A 21,427-nucleotide genomic window follows, 5' to 3' on the forward strand; every position below is an offset into this window, starting at 1 on the left:
AATATAAACCAATAAAAACTAACATAAAATATCCTGGGGGCACCAGGGGTGGCTCAGTCAGTTAAGTGTCTGCCTTCTGCTCAGGTCATGATCCCAGGGTCCTGGGATCAAGCTCTGCATCAGGCTCTCTGCTCACCGGCGAGCCTACTTCTCCCTCTGCCACCCCCCGCCCCGGCGCCTTGTGGTCTCTGATGCTCTCTTTCTCTCTGTCAAATAAAAATAAAAATCTTTAAAAAAAAAAAAAAGAAAGTAAAATATCCTGTGAGGCTACACTTATACCCAAAGTGATTTAATTTCATAGATTACTTCAAGTTATATATTGAATATCTTACACTAGCATTATGGGTTTGTATACTGGGAGTATTTGTAGTTAAGTTTTATAACCCTCAATTAATCCATTTGGCATAAGATTCAACTGTCAAGTAGTTTTGATTCTTGTCCAAGTGAAAACGAGGGACTGTTCAGTTTTTAAAAGGTAGCATCATGGTGCCTGGCTGATTCAGTTGGGAGAGCATGTGACTCTTGATCTCAGGGTCATGAGTTCAAGCCCCACATTGGGCATAAGATTACTTAAAAAAAAAAAAAAAGGCATCTCTAGAAGAGAGAGGACTAATTTTTGTTTTGTTATTAACATTATCTTTAAAATTTACTTTGACCTACGTATATATAATCATTGTGGAGAATTATATAGCAAGAAAAGGTACTGCCCTTTTCCCTCATCTTATAACCTGAATTCTAGTTAAGGGGGAAAAGCATTTAGATTAGATTGTTTGGGTTTTATATATGTGCCTGTATAAGGCCCTCAAACTCAAATGTTAGTAGAAATGTAAAATTGGCAGAAATATTGGAGTCCTAGGAAAATTTCTAAATTTAGATCAGTTTTTTCGTTTTTCATTTTATTGGTATAAGAACATAAAACATAGGGGTTCTGGGTGGCTCAGTCGGTTAAGCATCTGACTTTTGATCTCAGCTCAGGTCTTGATCTCAGGGTCGTGAGTTCGAGCTCTGCCCAGCATGGAGCCTACTTTAAAACACATAAAATATACTATGTTTAACTCACTTTGTTCATAAGATTATCATGTTGATTTGCAAAAAAGAAATGGCTTTCATAGACATGAAGTTCTTACTTAAGTTAAAAAATGGACATTAATGGGGCACCTGGGTGGCTCAGTCAGTTAAGTGTCCGACTCGGTTTTTGCTCAGGTCATGATCTCATGGGTCATGGGATGGAGCCCCATGTTGTAGTCTGCTTGAAGATTCTATTTTCCTGCCCCTCCCCCCACGTGTGTGTGCACTTGTGCACTTTGTCTCTCTAAAATAAATCTTTCTAAAAAATGGATATTATTCACCCTGCAAGTAAACAACAGCTAACAGTAAGCAGCTGTACAAGCATGTATTTTTTACCTCACTGTTAAGTTTGAATAGGTGCTTTTGCCATAAAACATTTGATAATTCAGTTGTGATTTACTAAATACATAGAAATATGCTGTTTTTAAAATATCCTCAATTCAGTAATTTCAGTGAAAAAACTATATTTGTAATTCTTTTGTGACTCTCATGCCTGTTTCTTCCACATCTCACTCTAGTTCTTTTAAACTTAACTCCTGTCCTTTCTAGGTTTTTTTGAGGAAAGAGCATAAAACGTCTTCGTTTTTTTGTTTGTTTGTTTTTCATTTCTGTAGGTGTCAGTAGAGTGACCATTCTATATCTACTTTTTAAGCCCTCAGCCTGATGATGAATCTCTCAATCAGTAATATTTTCTTGGTCCATAGTACCAAGAAAGATAAGACTTTTTTTTTTTTCCCATCAAAATGACAGTCTGTCTTTTTGATAGAATGTATATGGCTCTTGCATTTGCTAGTTTTAGTGTACTTTTACCTGAATGGAAATTAAAAGAAATCTAAAACTAATTCATACATCTTACTAGTGCAGAGTTATTATATGTAAATAGCGTAAAAGATGATACAGTAGTATGAGGACATCAAATTTAAATCATTATTCTAAAAATCTGTTAAAATTTTTCAGGAAAATTGATCTTTGAAGAAAAGACATTTTCTCAAAATGTTTCCCAGTCTTTGATTGTCAGTAGCTATAATTGGTACTTACGGAGATAAGGATATACATTCATCTAAGGCTTTATTTCTCTATCCACAGACAACAAATGAAGTTGTTTTGGCTGTGGAGTTCCATCCAACAGATGCAAATACCATAATAACATGTGGTAAATCTCATATCTTTTTCTGGACCTGGAGTGGCAATTCACTAACAAGAAAACAGGGAATTTTTGGGGTAAGGATCAGAATGTTATAACTTCATTATAAAACTTTTGATTTTTTAATTGTTGAGTAAACAAACATCATGCCAAAGGGAAAACTGAAAATTCTCTTTGTTTCATTGTAGAAATATGAAAAACCAAAATTTGTGCAGTGTTTAGCATTCTTGGGGAATGGAGATGTTCTTACTGGCGACTCAGGTGGAGTCATACTTATATGGAGCAAAACTACTGTAGAACCCACCCCTGGGAAAGGGCCTAAAGGTACAGTATTCTCACATTAAAGTCCTCACTTTTAATGCACACATCCTGCTGTTGCAGGTTGGCTCTTACTCCTCAAAATGACTTTGGTTTTTAAGGTTTTTCATGATAATCTGTTTTTTAAAACTAAATTCTTTACAGTTACTCACTGAGCATAGATAACCTACATTTGACTATATTCAACCTTTCCTTTTAGGAGGTTAATACAAAGTAATTAGAGATGATATAGATACGTTAATTTAAACAGTATAAAGATTAAGAGAGAAATTATCCTGATCATTAGTGTTTTGTGAAGCCTTCACAAAAGAAATGGTATTTAAGCTACACCATAATGAATGTACAAGACTACAAAAGATACAGAACCTTGATCCCAGTTTAGGGAAACAGTGCAAGCAAAGGCAGAAGGATGGATATGAATGTGAGGCATCCAGGATAATGTGAATCAGTTTGTCATGTAAAAGTTAACAGAGATAAGAGCTAGCCAATTTGAAAGAAATTTTATTTTATTTTTTTTAAGATGTAATTTATTTGACAGAGAGCACAAGCAGGGTAGGGTGAGCAGGAGAGGGAGAAGCAGGCTCCCTGCTGAGCAGGGAGCCCAATGTGGGGCTTGATCCCAAGACCCTGGGATCATGACCTGAGCCGAAGGCAGCCACTTAACCAATTGAGCCACCCAGGTGCCCCAGGAAATTTGATTTTAAAAAACAGCTTGTAATTCCTACTATCTGTTTAATATATACTAAGTAATTGATAATTTAAGTAGGGATTAAGATATAGATTTTTTTAGGATGCCTGGGTGGCTCAGTCGCAGGTCATGATCCCAGAGTCCTGGGATCGAGCCCCACATCAGGCTCCCTGCTCCGTGGGAAGCCTGCTTCTCCCTCTTCCACTCCCCCTGCTTGTGTTCCCTCTCTCGCTGTGTATCTCTCTGTCAAATAAATAAATAAAATCTTTAAAAAAAAAAAAGATATAGATTTTTTTAGTTATACACAAGAATCCTTAAAACTGGTTGTTGAGCTCACCATAGAAGAAGAGTTACGAGGCCAAGGGTCCTTTATCCCCCAGTTAGATAACCAGAAAAGACCCTGCAAGGATTACAGAAGTGAAATTTTCAAAAAAAAAAAGTTGGGGCACCTGGGTGGCTCAGTTGGTTAAGTGACTGCTTTCAGCTCAGGTCATGATCCTGGGGCCCTGGGATCGAGCCCCGCATCAGGCTCTCTGCTCAGCATGGACTCTGCTTCTCCCTCCCCGCCGCTCCCCCTCCCCCCGTGCTCTCGCTCTCAAATAAATAAAATCTTTAAAAATAAATAAATAAATGAAAAAAGTTAACAAGATAGAACTCTTACTTATGCCCCTGAAGAAGGGAGGAGAGAGTTTCTAGGATTATCAGTGCTCTTATAGAGAAGTCAAGAATAAAAACCAAGAACTGTCCATTAGTAGTTTGCAATATCAATAGAACATTAAGGCCCCCGAACACCTAAGTATAGAGCAGCCAGTCTCAAGATGGAGAATTTTGAGAATCCAAGATGAAAATGGAATAGGAAGTAGAGAGTTACTAGAGTCAGTCATTAGTCTTTTTAAGGTTGCCTAAAACCTGAAAGTAAAATGGGAATTGCCGGTAAAGAAGAGGAGACTAAAAAGAGAGAGATGAGAATACCTGGATTGGGCATATGAGGAAGAATTATCCTTGAAAAAGAGCAAGAGCCTCCATTTTATTCTGAGACTGGAGCCTTAGGAGCTGAGATATCTTATGTGAGTAAATGGGGGGTGGGGGAAGGTCTTGCAGGATGACACTGATCTCAGTAAAGGCAACTCTGTTAAAGACTTATATTGAAGTTTTTATTTTAATGGATTGTAAAAGAATAGTAATGTAGTAAAGCATCACATAATCAGACTCTTACTTTAGAGTTCTACTTGTTGGAATTGGGATCCCACTGAAACCTTTGTCTTATCTGTGGATATTGGACTTATAATAAATGAATAATAAAACTAAAACCCTATAAATTTAGAGGTATTATTTTCTAGGCAATTAGTGATTAAAGATATCCTTATCGACTCTCAAAAGCCTGTTTCCAAAGATCTTAACAGTTGATGATTAGTAGTTATTTATAGTATAGTAATAAAGAATGATTATCCTAATTACTACATTTGTGGCACATTTCCTACCTTTCTTCTCTCCTTTTCCCAACATAGCAAGACTAGAGGGTTCAGTCTCCCTTGGGCTGAGTCTGGGGGTTTCGATGAGGCAGTATGCATGTCCATGTCATAAAATGGGACAGAGGAGGGAAAAAGAATAAACTCGTAGTTTGGTCCCCTTCTTTTTCTAACTACAACCCCTTTTCCCAGCCCTCGTAGTGGGCCTTGGCATTTCTTTAGCTTTACCTCAAACTGATTGTCCTCAGAAATAGATATATTCTTTTTTTTTTTTTAAAGAATTTATTTATTTGAGAGAAAGAGCGCATGAGAGAGCACAAGTAGGGGGAGCAGCAGAAGGAGAGGGAGAAGCAGGCTCTCCACTGAGCAGGGAGGCCAGTATGGGGCTCCGTCCCAGGACCAGTCCCATTTGCGCCCAAAGTCTGCTTTGCCCTTTTCTGTGGTAGATGAAAAAATTAGAGGAATGGCACTGAAAATAGCCTTTTTTCAACCCCATTTTTCTTTACCGTTTAAGAAAAATAAAGCTGAAAAAATATCCAGAGTACCATGCTTCCTTCAAAGTAGAAGGTTATGAGAGAAAATTAGAGACCTTGTTCTAAAATCAGTGGGCTGGGAACAGAGAGAGATTCTTTATTAACAGCAACAGGTTGTAGCAGTAGAAAGAAAACTAGCTAAACCAATCAGACTCTTGAGAAACCACAAGAAAAGAGGTGGAGATTGACAGGGAACCAACCTGGGGTTCCTGAGACATTTCCCCTGGGGAATGGCAGAGCATTGCACCCTTGTTTCTCTTATTCATCCACCTCACCTTAAATACACTGAAACAACTTTAACAACTTCCCTTTGTCTCCCTGGAGTCTCTGCATCAGACCGTGGAAATCACCACCAATAACTTAAGAATAAGGGAATCCTTGTTTCTCTGCTCTGAAGGAAAGCCCTAATTTACATGTCTGTCTTCCCTAATAGACTTTCCCAGGACTAACACAATGTCTGGCGTTTGGTACTAGCTGTTTGAAAATTATTTGTTAAACCTTTTGTTAAGGAAATGACTTTAATCTTACCTTTGGGTGTTAGTGTAGGAATAAAAGTTGAGTGGTACTGATGAAAGCACTATTTTCATGAAAATGTGGAATTTGTAGACTTGTAGATTTCTTACCATTGTGCAGATTTTTATACTGTTTTTGGGGAGATATACTACAGTGGTGTTTTCCATATCCATTCAGCTGAATTTCTAAGTTTGGTGGGTGAATTGGATAGAAATTAATCCTTAAATTGTATTACCAGTGATCCTGATCTCATTGGCTGTGCTTTCTTTAGCTTCTTTTGCCTGGTTTAGGTTCAAAATTCATGAGAAGGATGGCAGTGGATTGAGGATTCTTAAGAAAAAAGAAAGGACAATGATACTATCAACTACCTTTCCCACTCATCTCTGTTTTCTTTTTCCTGGGCTCATTTGCTCAGTATTAGAAAAGTAGAGGGACAGCATTGTCTACCAAAACAGTGACTTAAATTGTTGACATGTGCTGAGGTGGGAGGCAGGGAGAGGTTTTTATTTTGGTTTTTGTCTAAAAAACTTGTGGCTTAGCCTTTGTGCAAAGAAAATCCGCATATGAACATGCAGGAAATAGGAAATCTAATCTTCGTAAACTGCTGGGCACATGAAATAGACTGTATTGTACTCTGCCACATGACTGATCCTGTTATGGGCAAACTTGCTAAGAATTTTGTTTCTTCCTTTACATTTGAGGGTTTCCGTTCTAGAAAGGACTAGAGGAAGGGTTTGATGAGTGCAGTGAAATAAATGTATAACCTTAGATCAGAACACTCAAAGTTTCCATTTTTAAATTCTTGCCCAAAATTTCAGTAGATTGATCCATTTTGCATATTCCCTGATACGTATTTCTGCATCCATGGCTGGCAGCCTTTTCAACCAAAAATACGGTGATAACATGTCTGATAAGGGGACGTTTTTAGATGGCAGAAGTTTAATTTCATAACTGATTCATAAAGTGTACAACATAATGATATATGTATATATGCCAAATGATTACCACAAATTCTTAAGACTTACTCTCAGGATCTTTAAAATATACAATATAGTATTGTTAATTGTTATACATTATTACATCTCCAGAACTTACTCATCTTATAACTGGATGTTTCTACCTTTTGACCATTGTCACCTATTTCCCCCGCCACCACCTCTGACAACCACCAGTCTGTTCTGTTTCTATTAGTTCATTTTTTTAAGATTTTACTTGTGAAATCATATAGTATTTGTCTTTCTGTGTCTTACTTGTTTCACTTAGCATAATACCCTCAAGGTCCATCCACGTTGTTACAAGTGGCAGGATTTCCTTCTTTTTTTTAATTCCATTGTGTATTTGTGTGTACACCACTTGTTTTTTTAACACCACATTTTCTTTATCAGTTCATCTGCCAGTCAACACGTAGGTTGTTTCAGTATTTTCTGTTTATCATGTGAGTACAAGGTACTTATTTCCTACCTATATGAGAAAGTTCAGATTTTTCTTTTATGAAATAATTCATAAGTTTAAAGTGGGGGGAGGGGAAGTTGAGAATATTACAAGATAATTTCCATTATTCTTAAATCTTTAGGGAACTAAGAAACACCATTTTACCTACTCTCCAAATAATCAACATGAGCACATTTGCCCAGTTGCTGATAATATAAATTTCAAAGTCTCCCTGATATTCAATTTTATAGGTAAACAGGCACAGAAAGCCCTCCAAATTATCCTTACTTGAAGTCAGGGTAAACTGCTTTTTAAGGAAACTTTGTTTCTGTTAGAGATGTGAAGAAAGGGGGTATTTGCAATTAAGCTTGGATAGACTTGGCCATGATTACACCTGGAGATACAATAAGTTTTTAAATTCAAGGATAATTATTTTTCTTGGTAGGTATTTCAAACATTACTTGGCTTAAATTGGAATGTCAGAAATACAGGCCCATGAGAAAGAAATCTTTGACCAATAATTTGTTATATTGGTAAATACTATCTAAAGGGAACTTTGGTAATGTGTTTAAATTTGAAACACAGAAATTTTATCTCAATTAGTATTAGGTCCTCCTCAGGAAATAACTCTTAAGGGGTAGGAGGTTTGAGAGTAGAAATCTCATGGAGCTGATACTACTTAGATATTTTTATTCTTGATGAAGCATTTGTTCCTCAGGTTTATTTTCTGTTTTCTAACATTCCATCATTCTAGGAAGATCTTAAGTGTTTAATGAGGTGGTCATGTCTGGAAGACCGAATTTAAAGCAGAAAAACTATGTTGCATTTTTCTACATTCTGATGGAGATCCATGAAATTCTACATCTCTGCTTTTGTAATTTCTTGCATGGTACTCAGACTCTCTTTTAATTTGACTATGAATTAGAAAGTAAGCTCTTTGCCCCCCACCCCCCACCCCCGGCCCAACAGTACTCTTTAAAAGTTCACACCTCTCAGATGTCCTCTCGGTCACATCAGGGCCATGATTGATAATTGACTGGCTGTCTTACTGGACACAGTTGTGGTGGTGGTCAATGTTTGAAGTATTTTTCGGTGATAAATGTTGATGTGAGCTGAGGGAGTTGATGTGAATAGCAAGTTTGTTGGAGTTCTCCCAGCTCTGCAGATTTGAGCAAGCTCTACTCCAAATCCAGCAAGCCCTTTCTTTCCTTTCTCCCTGCCCATCTCTTAAATATCTGTACCACTAGCTCCCTCACACTGAGTAATTTTTAGAGTCAGCTGTAGCATTCTTCTTTCAAGGATACCAGAGCCCTACAAATTTCAGTTAATTTTTTAAATACACTGGTAGCTCCTTTAAATAGGTAAGTAAAAGTGAACAATCTCAATGACAGCTTTATTGAGATGCAATTCACAGACCATAAAACTCACCCTTTTAAAATGTACAATTAAGTGATTTTTAGTACATTCACAGAACTGTACACCCATCACCACTGTCTAATTTCCAAACATTTTATCACCCCCAAAACAAACACTGGACCCGTTAGCAGTCATTTCCCATTTCTCCCTCCCTTCAGCCTCTAGCAACCATTTGTCTACTTTTGGTCTCTGGATTTGCCTATTTTGGACAGTTCACGTAAATTGAATCATACAATATATGGTCCTTTGTGACTGGCTTCTTTTATTGGAACCTTAGTGTTTTCAAGATTCATCCATGTTGTGGCATGTATCAGTACCTCATTCGTTTTAATGACTGAATAATATTACATATTATGAACATACCATATTTTATCCATTCTTCCGTTGATGAACAATTTAGAAAATGAACAATTTTTTCAGTTCCATTGAGATATAACTGGCATATGTTAAGATATATAACAATAATTTGATTTGGTGTATGTTTATATTGCAAAATGATCACAGTACGTTTTGTTTATATAAACAATATCCATCACCTCACAGTTACAGATTTCTCTCTCTTTTTTTTTTTTTTTAAAGATTTTATTTATTTATTCATAAGAGACAGAGAGAGGGGCAGAGGGAGAAGCAGGCTCCTCGCTGAGCAGGGAGCCCGATGCGGGACTCGATCCCAGGACCCTGGGATCATGATCTGAGCCACCCAGGCGCCCTAGATTTTTCTCTTTTGATGAGAACTTTTAGATCTACTTTTTTTTTTTTTTAAAGATTTTATTTATTTATTTGAGAGAGAGAGAATGAGAGACAGAGAGCATGAGAGGGAGGAGGGTCAGAGGGAAAAGCAGACTCCCTGCCGAGCAGGGAGCCCAATGCGGGACTTGATCCCGGGACTCCAGGATCATGACCTGAGCCGAAGGCAGTCGTTTAACCAACTGAGCCACCCAGGCGCCCCTTAGATCTACTTTCTTAGCAGTTTAATTTTCAGATATATAATACAGTATTGTTAACTGTAGTCACCATGCTGTACATTAAATTCCAAGAAGTTATTTATCTTATAACTAGAAGTCTGCACCTTTTAACCACCTTCACCCATTTCTCTTTGAATAATTTTTAAACCTGTAATTTTTTTTCATTATTCCAAGTGATATGAGATTTACTTATTGACTTACTTTGGCCATATTTAAACAAGGCGCTGCCTTACCATTTTTAACTTAGTAACTAATTCTACAGGGTATCTTCCAAAGAGCTTTTACTCTTGCTCTGCCAGTCTCACTAGCCAGACAAAGAGGTTCATTGAGGTAAGGTATCATGAATACCAAAGAAGTTCTCAGGAAATGAAGTGGTTATAGTTTGAGTACTAAAATCTTACCCTCAGGGGTGCTTGGGTGGCTCAGTCACTAAGCGTCTGCCTTCAGCTCAGGTCAGTGATCCTAGGGGCCCGAGATTGAGCCCCACATTGGGCTCCCTGCTCAGCAGGAAGCCTACTTCTCCCTTTCCCACTCCCCCTGCTTGTGTTCCCTCTCTCACTGTGTCTCTCTGTCAAATAAATAAATAAAATCTTACCCTCACCCTGAAAAAAGAGGGTCTGATGGGTGCCTGGCTGGCTCTGTCAGTGGAGCATGTGACTCTTGATCTCGGGATCATGAGTCTAAGCCCCAATTGGTGTGGAGGCTACTTAATAAATAAATAATATAAAGAAAAATCTGATTATATATAAAATATACACACATATATACTATACATAGCCGACCCTTGAACAAGGTGGGTTTGAATTGCCTGGGTCCACTTATATGCAGATTTTTTTTTTACAGTACTGTAAATGTATTTTTTAAGATTTTATTTATTTGAGAGAGAGAGACAGTACGGGGCAGCGGGGAGGGGCAGAGGGAGAAGGAGAGGTGGACTCCCCACTGAGCGGGGAGCCTGATGTGGGACCCTACCCCTGGACCCTGAGATCATGACCTGAGCTGAAGGCAGAAGCTTAACCAACTGAGCTACCCAGGTGCTCCTCTTAAGATTTTCTTAATTATAGGGCGCCTGGGTGGCTCAGTTGGTTAAGCGACTGCCTTCGGCTCAGGTCATGATCCTGGAGTCCCGGGATCGAGTCCCGCATCGGGCTCCCTGCTCAGCGGGGAGTCTGCTTCTCCCTCTGACCCTCCCCCATCTCATGCTCTCTCTCTCTGTCTCATTCTCTCTCTCAAATAAATAAATAAAATCTTTAAAAAAAAAAAAAAGATTTTCTTAATTATAATTTCTCTAGCTTTCTTGGAAGAATATAGTATGTAATACATACAACATACAAAATAGGTGTTAATTGACTATTGATATTATTAAGGCTTCCTGTCAAGAGTAGACCATTAGTAGTTAAGTTCTGGGGGAGTCAAAAGCTATACACAGATATTTGACTGCACAAGGGGTTGGTACACCTAACCCATGTTGTTCAGTGGTCAGTTGTGTGTGTGTGTGTGTGTGTGTGTAAATTGTTTTTTAATCTCCACGTGGACTTAAGATATTTTTTTTATGGCCCTGCCTTGTCCCTCCCTGGGTACTTGTAAAGTGCTGTGGGCATATAAGAAAGCTGGGCTGTCATTCAGCCATCGCATTGGTACAACCAAACTGGTTTTTTTTTTTTTTTAAAGATTTTATTTATTTATTTGAGACAGAGAGATTGAGAGAGAAACAGCACATGAGAGGGGGGGAGGGTCAGAGGGAGAAGCAGACTCCCTGCCGAGCAGGGAGCCCGATGCGGGACTCGATCCCGGGACTCCAGGATCATGACCTGAGCCGAAGGCAGTCGCTTAACCAACTGAGCCACCCAGGCGCCCCGAACCAAACTGGTTTTTAAAATACTACTCTAGTTGGTCAAAAGGCACTGCTCCAGGCTACCAGTGCCCACTTCCATCCCAGTACCGTTCCCAGTCCTCCTTTTCTTAGCAAGTAAAGGGGCAGTCTTTGGCAGAGCAGAGGGCCTCCACGTCAGCAGTGGTTTTTTAGTTAGTTAGTTAGTTAGTTAGTTAGTTAGTTAGTTAGTTAGTTATTTGCCAGAGGGGGAGCGCCAGGCAGAGGGAGAAGCAGGCTCCCCGCTGAGCAGGGACCCTGACCCTGGGCTCAATCCCAGGACCCTGGGATCATGACCTGAGCCAAAGGCAGATGCTTAACTGAGTGAGCCACCCAGGCATCCCAACAGTGGTTATTAAATGTTAAATATTATGGCTGTTACCTCAGCAGGAAATGAAGACTTTGGGGAAGCTTAAAAGAACATTGAGTGGACTTGAGTCCTCATCACAGCTTTGTCACTAGCTATGTGGTATTGGTTAAGCCACTTCTATACCTCTGTGTCCTCAGCTCTAAAGTCAGAAAAGTAATACCTACCCTACCTACCAGGTAGGATGATTATAAGAGATAGTAAGTTCTGAAGCTAATGTATCCTCTGTTGTCTGTGGAATTACCACTACTTCAGCTTATCCTTTTGTAAAATTATTTTGAAATGTTTTCAGAGTAACTAAATATTAACATAAATGCAAAAGGATGAACTTTTGATTCTTTATTCTGTAAAGTTTTCTTCCAAAAAGACACTAAAGTGATGGAAAATATAGTGTTTTTATTTTCTTCTCTCATCTTATTAGGTGTTTATCAGATCAGCAAACAAATCAAAGCTCATGATGGCAGTGTGTTCACACTTTGTCAGATGAGAAATGGAATGTTATTAACTGGAGGAGGGAAAGACAGAAAAATAATTCTGTGGGATCATGATCTGAATCCTGAAAGAGAAATAGAGGTAAGGATGAAAATTTTAAAATATTAAGTCTTCTAAATGCTTGTCTTCATCCCACAATAAGTTAACACACTTTCCTGGGAAATTGGTACACATTTTTATCATTTCATTCTCTCAAAAAGGAGAAAGAAAAAGACTATTCATTAAACAAAATTATTGGAAAGAGTAAAAATATACATATACATACATACATATATGTATGTAGGGCAGACTAAGTAGTTTTTATTTCTGAGATTACTTTTTTAGTAATCCAAAAATATAACCATGCAGACTTAAAATTCAGCATTCACCAGATACAGTATCCAACTCTATAAAAAATAACCAGTTTGATTTTAAAACTTGAAAATAATCTTTTAAACAATGGGCTTAATGATAATCGCTAATTATCTGTGTATGTGTCTGCTTCATGTCATGCACCAAGAGTATCCACCACACCTGACAAGTATTCTGTGCTCAGGGAAAGTTTGCTAATTGAATTGAGGTCTCTGGAAGTGAAATGGTTAAGATTAGTATTCTATCTGTCCGTGTTTCTCAAAGCAAGGGCAAATTTCACATTTGGTGAATTTTTTTGGTGACTTAAATTTTGAATTTGTGCTTAGTGTTTTCAACACGTTTTCCAGACAAAATCTTTTCTTAAAAAAAAGATCCCAATAGTACTGCTTTGGGTTTTATTTCTAAGAAGATAGACAAGAAGTCGAAAGAGTCACTATCACAAACTTAGGTTCATAATGGAAATGCCACTTCCTTTACTATTTCTTTTTTTCCACAGGTAACTCATATCCTTTGTAATCAAAAGCCTCACCATCTGTTTTATTCCTCCCTTTGCCATTTCTAACATCAATTTGGATTATCTTTGGAATTCAATTATTTGTGCTTTCAGCAGTCACTTTGGGTCCTCCTTCATAAAGAAGAATTGCATTATTTCAGAGTCATTGCTTGGGCTTATTATCTTATTAATACACCATTCACCAATATACCATGTAGTGCATTAAATGAGATCTCCCAAGGAGTCCTATGAAGGACAGTTGTAACACTTCACAATATACTGCTTTTTAGTTAACAAATTTCACATGTGTTATTCTTATATTTTCTTCCTTACAACAATCAAGAATAGGTAGGATATATATTATTATTTCCCCATATTATAGATAAATTTGTCTTAGGCTAGATGATGTACCCCAAATAAAATAACTGGTAAATAACAAAACCAGACCACATTTTTCATGTAGTCTAATAGAACTTTTTTCCCCTACACCTAACCCAACTCTTGAAATCATATAAAATATAAATTTAAAATTGACTAAAGCAAAGAATGTTGATGATAGTGCATGATAACTTCTGTGTAATAAAATGTAATTGAACAAATAAACTCATTAGTATAATATTACCATGTGACTTTCAGATTTGGAATTCTGTCATTTATTACCCCATAATTGCTTACAGCTATAAATGCAGTCTTCAGGTAGTAATTAATACATGTTGTTATGTATATGGTGACTTTATAAATTTATTTTTTAGGTTCCTGATCATTATGGAACAATCAGAGCTGTAGCAGAAGGAAAGGCAGATCAATTTTTAGTAGGTACATCACGAAATTTCATTTTACGGGGAACATTTAATGATGGCTTCCAAATAGAAGTGCAGGTAAGATGTATGGTTTTAACCATTAACTGAATATTTTTGAGGATACCCTCTGTTTCTTATAACAATGGGTATATTTTCGTTTTCAGGGTCATACAGATGAGCTTTGGGGTCTTGCCACACATCCCTTCAAAGATTTGCTCTTGACATGTGCTCAGGACAGACAGGTGTGCATGTGGAACTCAGTGGAACACAGGCTAGAATGGACCAGGCTCGTAGATGTGAGTAAAGCAAAATGTGATCATAATCTTCCCACAGAAACTCCCTAAAATGGCAGTTGGGAGCAGCAAAGGAAAAAGGACTCAGCATTGGTTAAAACCAAGTGTTTTTATATAGTTTTAGTAAAGGGGATGAGGTAAGGGGAGAATGTTTAGTCACAAAGTATAACATGAACCCACTCTAAAGAAGCAAATTAGGGCAAAAGCTCAATTTTTCTGTCAGCTTCAGTAGAAAAAAAAAGATTTGACATATTTATGGAGCATTAATTGTTACAGAAATGTTTGGGCCTCTGGTGGTGGTGCAGTTGGATTCAGTAAGCGCTGCTCACTAACAGACTACTATCTTCTTTTAGAGTTGATCTCTTACTGTATGTTCTCCCCTCCCCACCCAGACATCCACCTTTTCTAGCCCAAAGATGTATACAGGTTCTTTGCAGACTAAAGAACTGTATACATGTTTGTTGTTACTATCCTTATTGTTCCACTGCCTAGCCACGAGCTGGCTGTCCTTTACCCTCGCCACTTTGCCAACATACCCCTTCCTGCTCTGAAATTCTTTTTCCTGTCATATCAGTGTGGTATTTTTCATTGGCTACAAAGAAGTTGATTGGAATTCCATGTTTATATGAAACCAATTATTTTCAAATGTTTTTGCCACTATTCCCATAGATCTAGGGAGACTTTCTCATGTACTCCCCAACAGCTGTCTGTCTCTCTTCTAGGAACCAGGACACTGTGCAGATTTTCATCCAAGTGGCACAGTGGTGGCCATAGGAACGCACTCAGGCAGGTAGGGTCTTGAAGGGAAATGTGAGCTGAGTACTCTGAAGTGGTGGGATGTTTAATCATTATTCAGGAATGTTCTCGATCGGATCTAGAGAATCTTTTTAAGTGGCACACGAATATGCTTGTTGCTCTTATCTGTTATGTATCCTCATTCAATCATTCAGTAATTCTTGAGCACCTACCATTCGTTAGACACTACTCTGGGCCTACATCAGAGTGCAAAACAAAAATCCCTGCCCTCTGGAGCCCACATTTTAGTGTGTGTATGGAGACAGGATAAAAATATAAACATTATAACTATCTAAATTAGAAAATGTTAAAAAGCCATGGGGGTGGGGCATTGAGCAAGAGGGATTGGGAGGGGGTGCAGTTGCAAAAGATAAGAGTGGTCAGGATCGACTTCATTCAAAAGGTGATAATTCAGCCGATTTGACCCTCCTTGGAAGAATTTTATATGGTGTCAAAAATTTCTCTCCTCATTTTCTTTTAGGGAAGGGAACTGAAACTGAAATAACCCAGTCGAGCTTTTATAAATTATTTATTCTATAGCTTTTATCATCTTGTCTTTTTTTTTAATGTTGCACAGATTATAAAGGTATATTTCCTGAAATTGTTACTAACTGCTTGTCTTTACAGACCTTATGTAGTACCTTTCCAAGGTTATTAAGTAACACGTATTTGTTGTCTGTATTTTTGAGTCCTTTTTATTGCCTCTGCTAGGAAGTAGTCTTCATCCATAAATAACTTAATTTCTTTATTAAAGAGGCAGAAGAAAAATATGAAGTAAATTTCCAAAAGTTAAACCCGTAGAAAATGTGGAATGCTGATTGCTAATGAGGTGAAACTATTGTGAACACTTTTGTTTATATGACAGATACTTCAAGTCATTTCATTTAATTCTAAATTTAGTCATTTGGAGTTTTTTTATAGCACGTTTTTCCCTTTGGTTGTTGGATACAAATTAACACTTCTAGAAAGTCAAAACATTCAAATTCCTTTTCCTATACATCACTACAAAATCTAGAATCATGGAGGGGTGCCTGGGGGCTCAGTGTTTTAGGTGTCCGACTCTTGATCTCAGCGCAGGTCTTGATCTCAGGGTTGTGAGTTCAAGCCCTGTGTTGGACTCCACACTGGGTGTGGAGCCTACTTAAAAAAAAAAATTCATGGAAAAACAGGTCTCTAGTGATAAACTTTGAAACATGGATGTGTAATAAAGATGCTATTTGATTCTGAAAGAACTGAATTTTAGAATTACACTGCTAGGGAGGGAGAGTAATTGGTGAAAACTTGCAAATATAGACAGCCATACTATCTCAGATTTCTCCAAAATGCATGTTGGTATTAGATTATTACTTCAGCTTAGGTGTATGGCAAGTCACTTTGTAGGATTTGAAGGAAATTATTTTCTATTTTACAAAAAAGTGTTAAGCACATTAGAAACAACCTGAACTATGGTACTAAACTCATTTCCAGAAAACCACAAATGAGTTCACTTCAGATCTGTTTTTTGGGCAGATGAACAGATACCACAAATGCTGAAGTCAAGACCTTACACTAAATTATTTTTATATATTTCTTTAAACTTTCACCAGAGTGCAACAAAATATTCATTGATATCTCCATTGCACAGACAGAAAACCAAGACCCATAGAGCTTATCACTTGTGATTGAGCTAGGATTTGAACTCAGATTCTATATGGTTCCAAAGCTGATCGCTTTCCACTACTCCATTAGTAATCTTTGACATGCGCTTATGGTGTTAGTAGCATTACTTAGAAATATTGTAAGGAAAGTTTACCTTTGAAGGTTAAATCACTGGCTGACATACTTTAGAAACATTTACTATACATACAAAGGAATTAAACACTGAATAGAGTGCAAGGGCTAGAAGGATTTGAATCATTAAGACACTGCTTCATTCGATGAATGGAGCTGGGTGTATGTGCACGTACATGTACACAATATATACGGAGCCCTAATTTTTGAGGAGAAATTTACTTGATTTAAATTCACTGAAGTTACTTTCTAAGATTTATGTAGCTGCAAAGTCATCATGAATAAGCTTAAAATGAAAAGTCAATTTACGTGACTTAAACTAAAGCCAAGCGTTTCCTCTTGGAGTTGTGAGTAAGAAACACCTCATAAATGAGAGTGATGTGGGGCGCCTGGGTGGCTCAATCGTTAAGCTTCTGCCTTTGGCTCAGGTCATGATCACAGGATCCTGGGATCGAGCCCCACATCGGGCTCCCTGCTCCGCAGGAAGCCTGCTTCTCCCTCTCCCACGCCCCCCCTGCTTGTGTTCCTTCTCTCGCTGTGTCTCTCTCTGTCAAATGAATAAATAAAATCTTTAAAAATAAATAAATAAATGAGAGTGATGTGATAACTAAATAAAAGGTGGACATTATTTAGAACCTAGGGGGAGATGTAGTTATCCATGTTCATTCCGTTCTATACATTACTCCTGTCTTTGGTTTCGCATCTGGTTAGATTCTGTTGATTCTTGGAGAACTTTCTCATTTATTTTTTTTTACATGGGTCTGTGAATAATAATACCTGGCTGTAATGTCTAAAACTGAAAACTCCTCAGTGTAGCCATTCAGATTATTATCACTGACCCCTCAGCCTAAAAATAAGTCACACCTAGGGCAAGAAATTTTTTTTAATATAGTGCAACACGTGTCCAAATTGTGCATGATCCAGAAAAGGTGACTAGCAAAATGTTTAAAGATCTTTTCATGTCCAAATCTAGAAATTTACTCCTTGTAATCAAGAAGTAAGTACAAGTGTGGGTAAATTATCACGGTGATAAATAAAATTGTCATTTAAAATAAAGTATTACTACTCTAATTTCTAAGGGGAAAAAACATATAGCCCTAAGTGGACATAGTTCCTTCCTTAACATGCCAATCCTCACATAATAAAGGATTATTTTTTAACAGCTTTATTGAGATATATACCATAAAAGTTATCCATTTAAAGTATACAGTTTAGGGCGCCTGGGTGGCTCAGCTGGTAAAGCGACTGCCTTCAGCTCAGGTCATGACCCCAGGGTCCTGGGATCGAGTCCCACATTGGGCTCCCTGCTCTGCGGGAAGTCTGCTTCTCCCTCTCCCACTCCCCCTGCTTGTGTTCCCTCTCTCGCTGTGTCTCTCTCTGTCAAATAAATAAATAAAATCTTAAAAAAAAAAAAAATTTAAAGTATACAGTTTAATAGTTTTTAGTAAGTTCACAAGCTTTATCACAAGCTAATTTCAGAACATTTTCATTAACACAAAAAGAAACCCTGTACCTATTGGCAGTTACTCTTCATTATCCTCACCCACTTCCCTCTAGGTCTGTTTCTATAGGTTTGCCTATTCTGTAGATTTCATATAAATAGAATCCTACAATATGTGGTCTTTTGTGACTAGCTTCTTTCACCCAACATTCATATACAAGTTTTTGTGTGGACATGTTTTCAACTCTCCTGAGCGTATACCAAGGAGTAAACTTGCTGGATCTTGTGATAATCAAATTGTTTTCCACAATAGCTACATCATTTTACAATTCCACTAGCAAAGTATAATTGTCTGTATTTTGAGTATACCATCCTAATGGGTGCAGAATGCTTTTTCGTTGTAGTTTTGACTTGCATTTCTCTGATGGCGAATGATGTTACCTTTTTTAGGCAATTACTGGCCACTTGGATCACCTTTTTAGGAAATGTCTACTCAAATCCTGTGCCCATCTTTGAATTGGTTTGTCTTTTTATTGTTGAGTTCTAAGGATTCTTCATATATTCTGGATATAGTACCTTATCAGATATGATTTGCACATACTTTCTTTTGTTCCAAGGATTGTCTTTTTTTCACTTTCTTGATGGTAACATTTGCGACAAAAATTTTTAAAGTTTTATATAGTCCAGTTTATCTATTCTTCCTCTTGTCTCCTGGTCATTAGGATTTATTTCTGTGTTTTCCCCCTAAGAATTTTATAGTTTTAGCTCTTACCTTTGGGTCTCTTGATTCATCTTGAGTTAATCTTTGTATGTGGTGTGAGGTAGATCTCCAACTTCATTCTTTTTCATGGGGATATCCGGTTGTTACACCACCATTTTCCCCCCACTGAATGGTATTTATACCCTTGTTGAAAATCATTTGACCATAAATGTATTGGTTTCTGTCTGGACTCTGCATACTATTCCATTGATCTATATGTCCATCTTTGTGGCAGTATCACAACCTTGTGTTGTAGCTTTGTGGTAAATTTTGAAATTGGGAAATTTGAGTCCTCCAACCTCCAACTTTGTTCTTTTTTGAGGTTGTTTTAGCTATCCAGGATCCTTTGAATTTCCACATGAATTTTAGGATAGGTTTTGTCAGTTTCTACAAAGAAGCCAGCTGGCATTTTGATAGGAATTTTTTTTAGTAGATCAGTTTGGGGAATGTCAATATCTTAACAGTATTAAGTCTTTCAGTTTATGAACAGGAGATGTTTTTCCATTTATTTAGATCAATTTCTTTCAAAAATGTTTTTAGTTTTTATTTTTTTAAGCTTTAAATTCCAGTTAACAAAAAGTGTATATTAGTTTCAGATGTACAATTCAGTGATTCAACACTTCATACAACACCCAGTGCTTATCACAAGTGCACTCCTTAATTCATCCCCCACCCACATCCCCTCTCCTAACCATCAATTTGTTCTCTATAGTTTCTTACTTTGCCCCCTCTCTTTTTTCCCTTTGCTCATTTGTTTTGCCCCCCCCCCTTTTTTTTAAAGATTTATTTATTTGAGAGAGAGCGCATGAACTAGGGGAGGGGCAGAGGGAAAGGGAGAATCCGGAGCCAACTCCCCACTGAGCACAGAGCCCCACGTGGGACTGATCCCACGACCCCAAGATCATAACCTGAGCAGAAATCAAGAGTCGGATGCTTAACTGACTGAGCCACCCAGGTGCTGCTGTTTTGTTTTTTATTTATTTTCTTTTTTTAAAAGATTTTATTTATTTATTTGAGAGAGAGAGAACACCAGATGGGGGAGGGTCAGAGGGAGAAGCAGACTTCCTGCTGAGCAGGGAGCTCGATGTGGGACTTGATCTGGGACTCTGGGATCATGACCTGAGCCAAAGGCAGATGCCTAACAGACTGAGCCACTCAAGTGCCCTGTTGTTTTGTTTTTTAAATAGACATATGAGTGAAATCATACGGTATTTATCTTTCTCTGATTGACATATTTCACTTAGCATAGTACTCCCTAGCTCCACCCATGTCATTGCAAAATGACGAGATTTCATTCTTTTTTATGGCTAAGTAATATTCCATTGTGTATATATACCACACCTTCTTTATCCATTCATCAATCAGTGGATACTTGGGCTGTTTCCATAATTTGGCTATGGTAGATAATGCTGCTGTAAATACTGCAGTGCATGTATCCCTTTGAATTAGTATTTTTGTATCTTTGGGTAAATACCTAGCAGTGCAATTGCTGGATCATAGGGTAGTTCTATTGTTAAATTTTTGAGGAATCTCCATACTGTTTTCCAGAGTAGCTGCACCAGTTTGCATTCCCACTAACCGTGTAAAGAATTTCCCTTTCTCCATTTCCTTACCAACACCCGTTCTTATGTTCTTGATTTTAGCCCTTCTGACAGGTGTAACGTGATAATTCATTGTAGTTTTGATTTGTATTGCCCCAGTGATCAGTGATGTTGAACATCTTTTCTTGCATCTGTTGACCATATGTAATGTCTTTAGAAAAATTTCTGCCAGGGTGACTGGGTGGCTCATTCGTTAAGCGTCTGCCTTCGGCTCAGGTCATGATCTCAGGGTCCTGGGATCAAGCCCCGCATCGGGCTCCCTGCTCCGCGGGAAGCCTGCTTCTCCCTCTCCCACTCCCCTTGCTTGTGTTCCCTCCCTCGCTGTGTCTCTCTCTGTCAAATAAATAAATAAAATCTTTCTTAAAAAATAAATTTCTGCCCGTTTTTTAACTGGATTATTCATTTTTGGGGTGTTGAGTTTTATTAAGTTCTCTATAGATTTTGGATACAAACCCTTTATTAGATATGTCATTTGCAGGTATCTTCTCCTTTTCGTAGGCTGTCTTTTAGTTTTGTTGATGGTTTCCTTTGCTCTGCAGAAGCTTTTTATTTTGATGAAGTCCCACTAGTTTATTTTTGCTTTTGTTTCCCTTGGCTCGGGAGACACATCTAGAAAGAAACTGCTACGGCTGATGTCAAAGAGGTTACTGCCTGTGTTCTCCTCTAGGATTTTTATGGTTTCAGGTCTCACATTTCGGTCTTTAATCCATTTTGAATTAATTTTTGTGTTTGGTGTAAGAAAGTGGCCCAATTTCATTCTTTTGCATGCAGCTGTCCAGTTTTCTCAACATCATTTGTTGAAAGCCTTTTTCCCATTGGATAGCCTTTCCTGCTTTGTCAAGAATTGAC

General features: G+C 37.8%; 1 protein-coding gene across 1 annotated transcript in view; it reads left to right on the top strand.

Annotated features, from left to right (window-relative positions):
• The window catches only part of EML4 (EMAP like 4), a 147,911-nt gene that overhangs the window by 103,959 nt on the left and 22,525 nt on the right, over positions 1 to 21,427 (top strand). Inside the window, exons 13-18 of the mRNA XM_021697806.2 lie at positions 2,155 to 2,289; positions 2,401 to 2,536; positions 12,204 to 12,355; positions 13,871 to 13,996; positions 14,083 to 14,214; positions 14,934 to 15,001. Coding sequence (XP_021553481.1) covers positions 2,155 to 2,289; positions 2,401 to 2,536; positions 12,204 to 12,355; positions 13,871 to 13,996; positions 14,083 to 14,214; positions 14,934 to 15,001 — 749 coding nt within the window. The remainder of the gene's footprint in view (positions 1 to 2,154; positions 2,290 to 2,400; positions 2,537 to 12,203; positions 12,356 to 13,870; positions 13,997 to 14,082; positions 14,215 to 14,933; positions 15,002 to 21,427) is intronic.

Source organism: Neomonachus schauinslandi, chromosome 10 (genome assembly GCF_002201575.2).
Source record: "Neomonachus schauinslandi chromosome 10, ASM220157v2, whole genome shotgun sequence".
Lineage (NCBI taxonomy): Eukaryota > Metazoa > Chordata > Mammalia > Carnivora > Phocidae > Neomonachus > Neomonachus schauinslandi.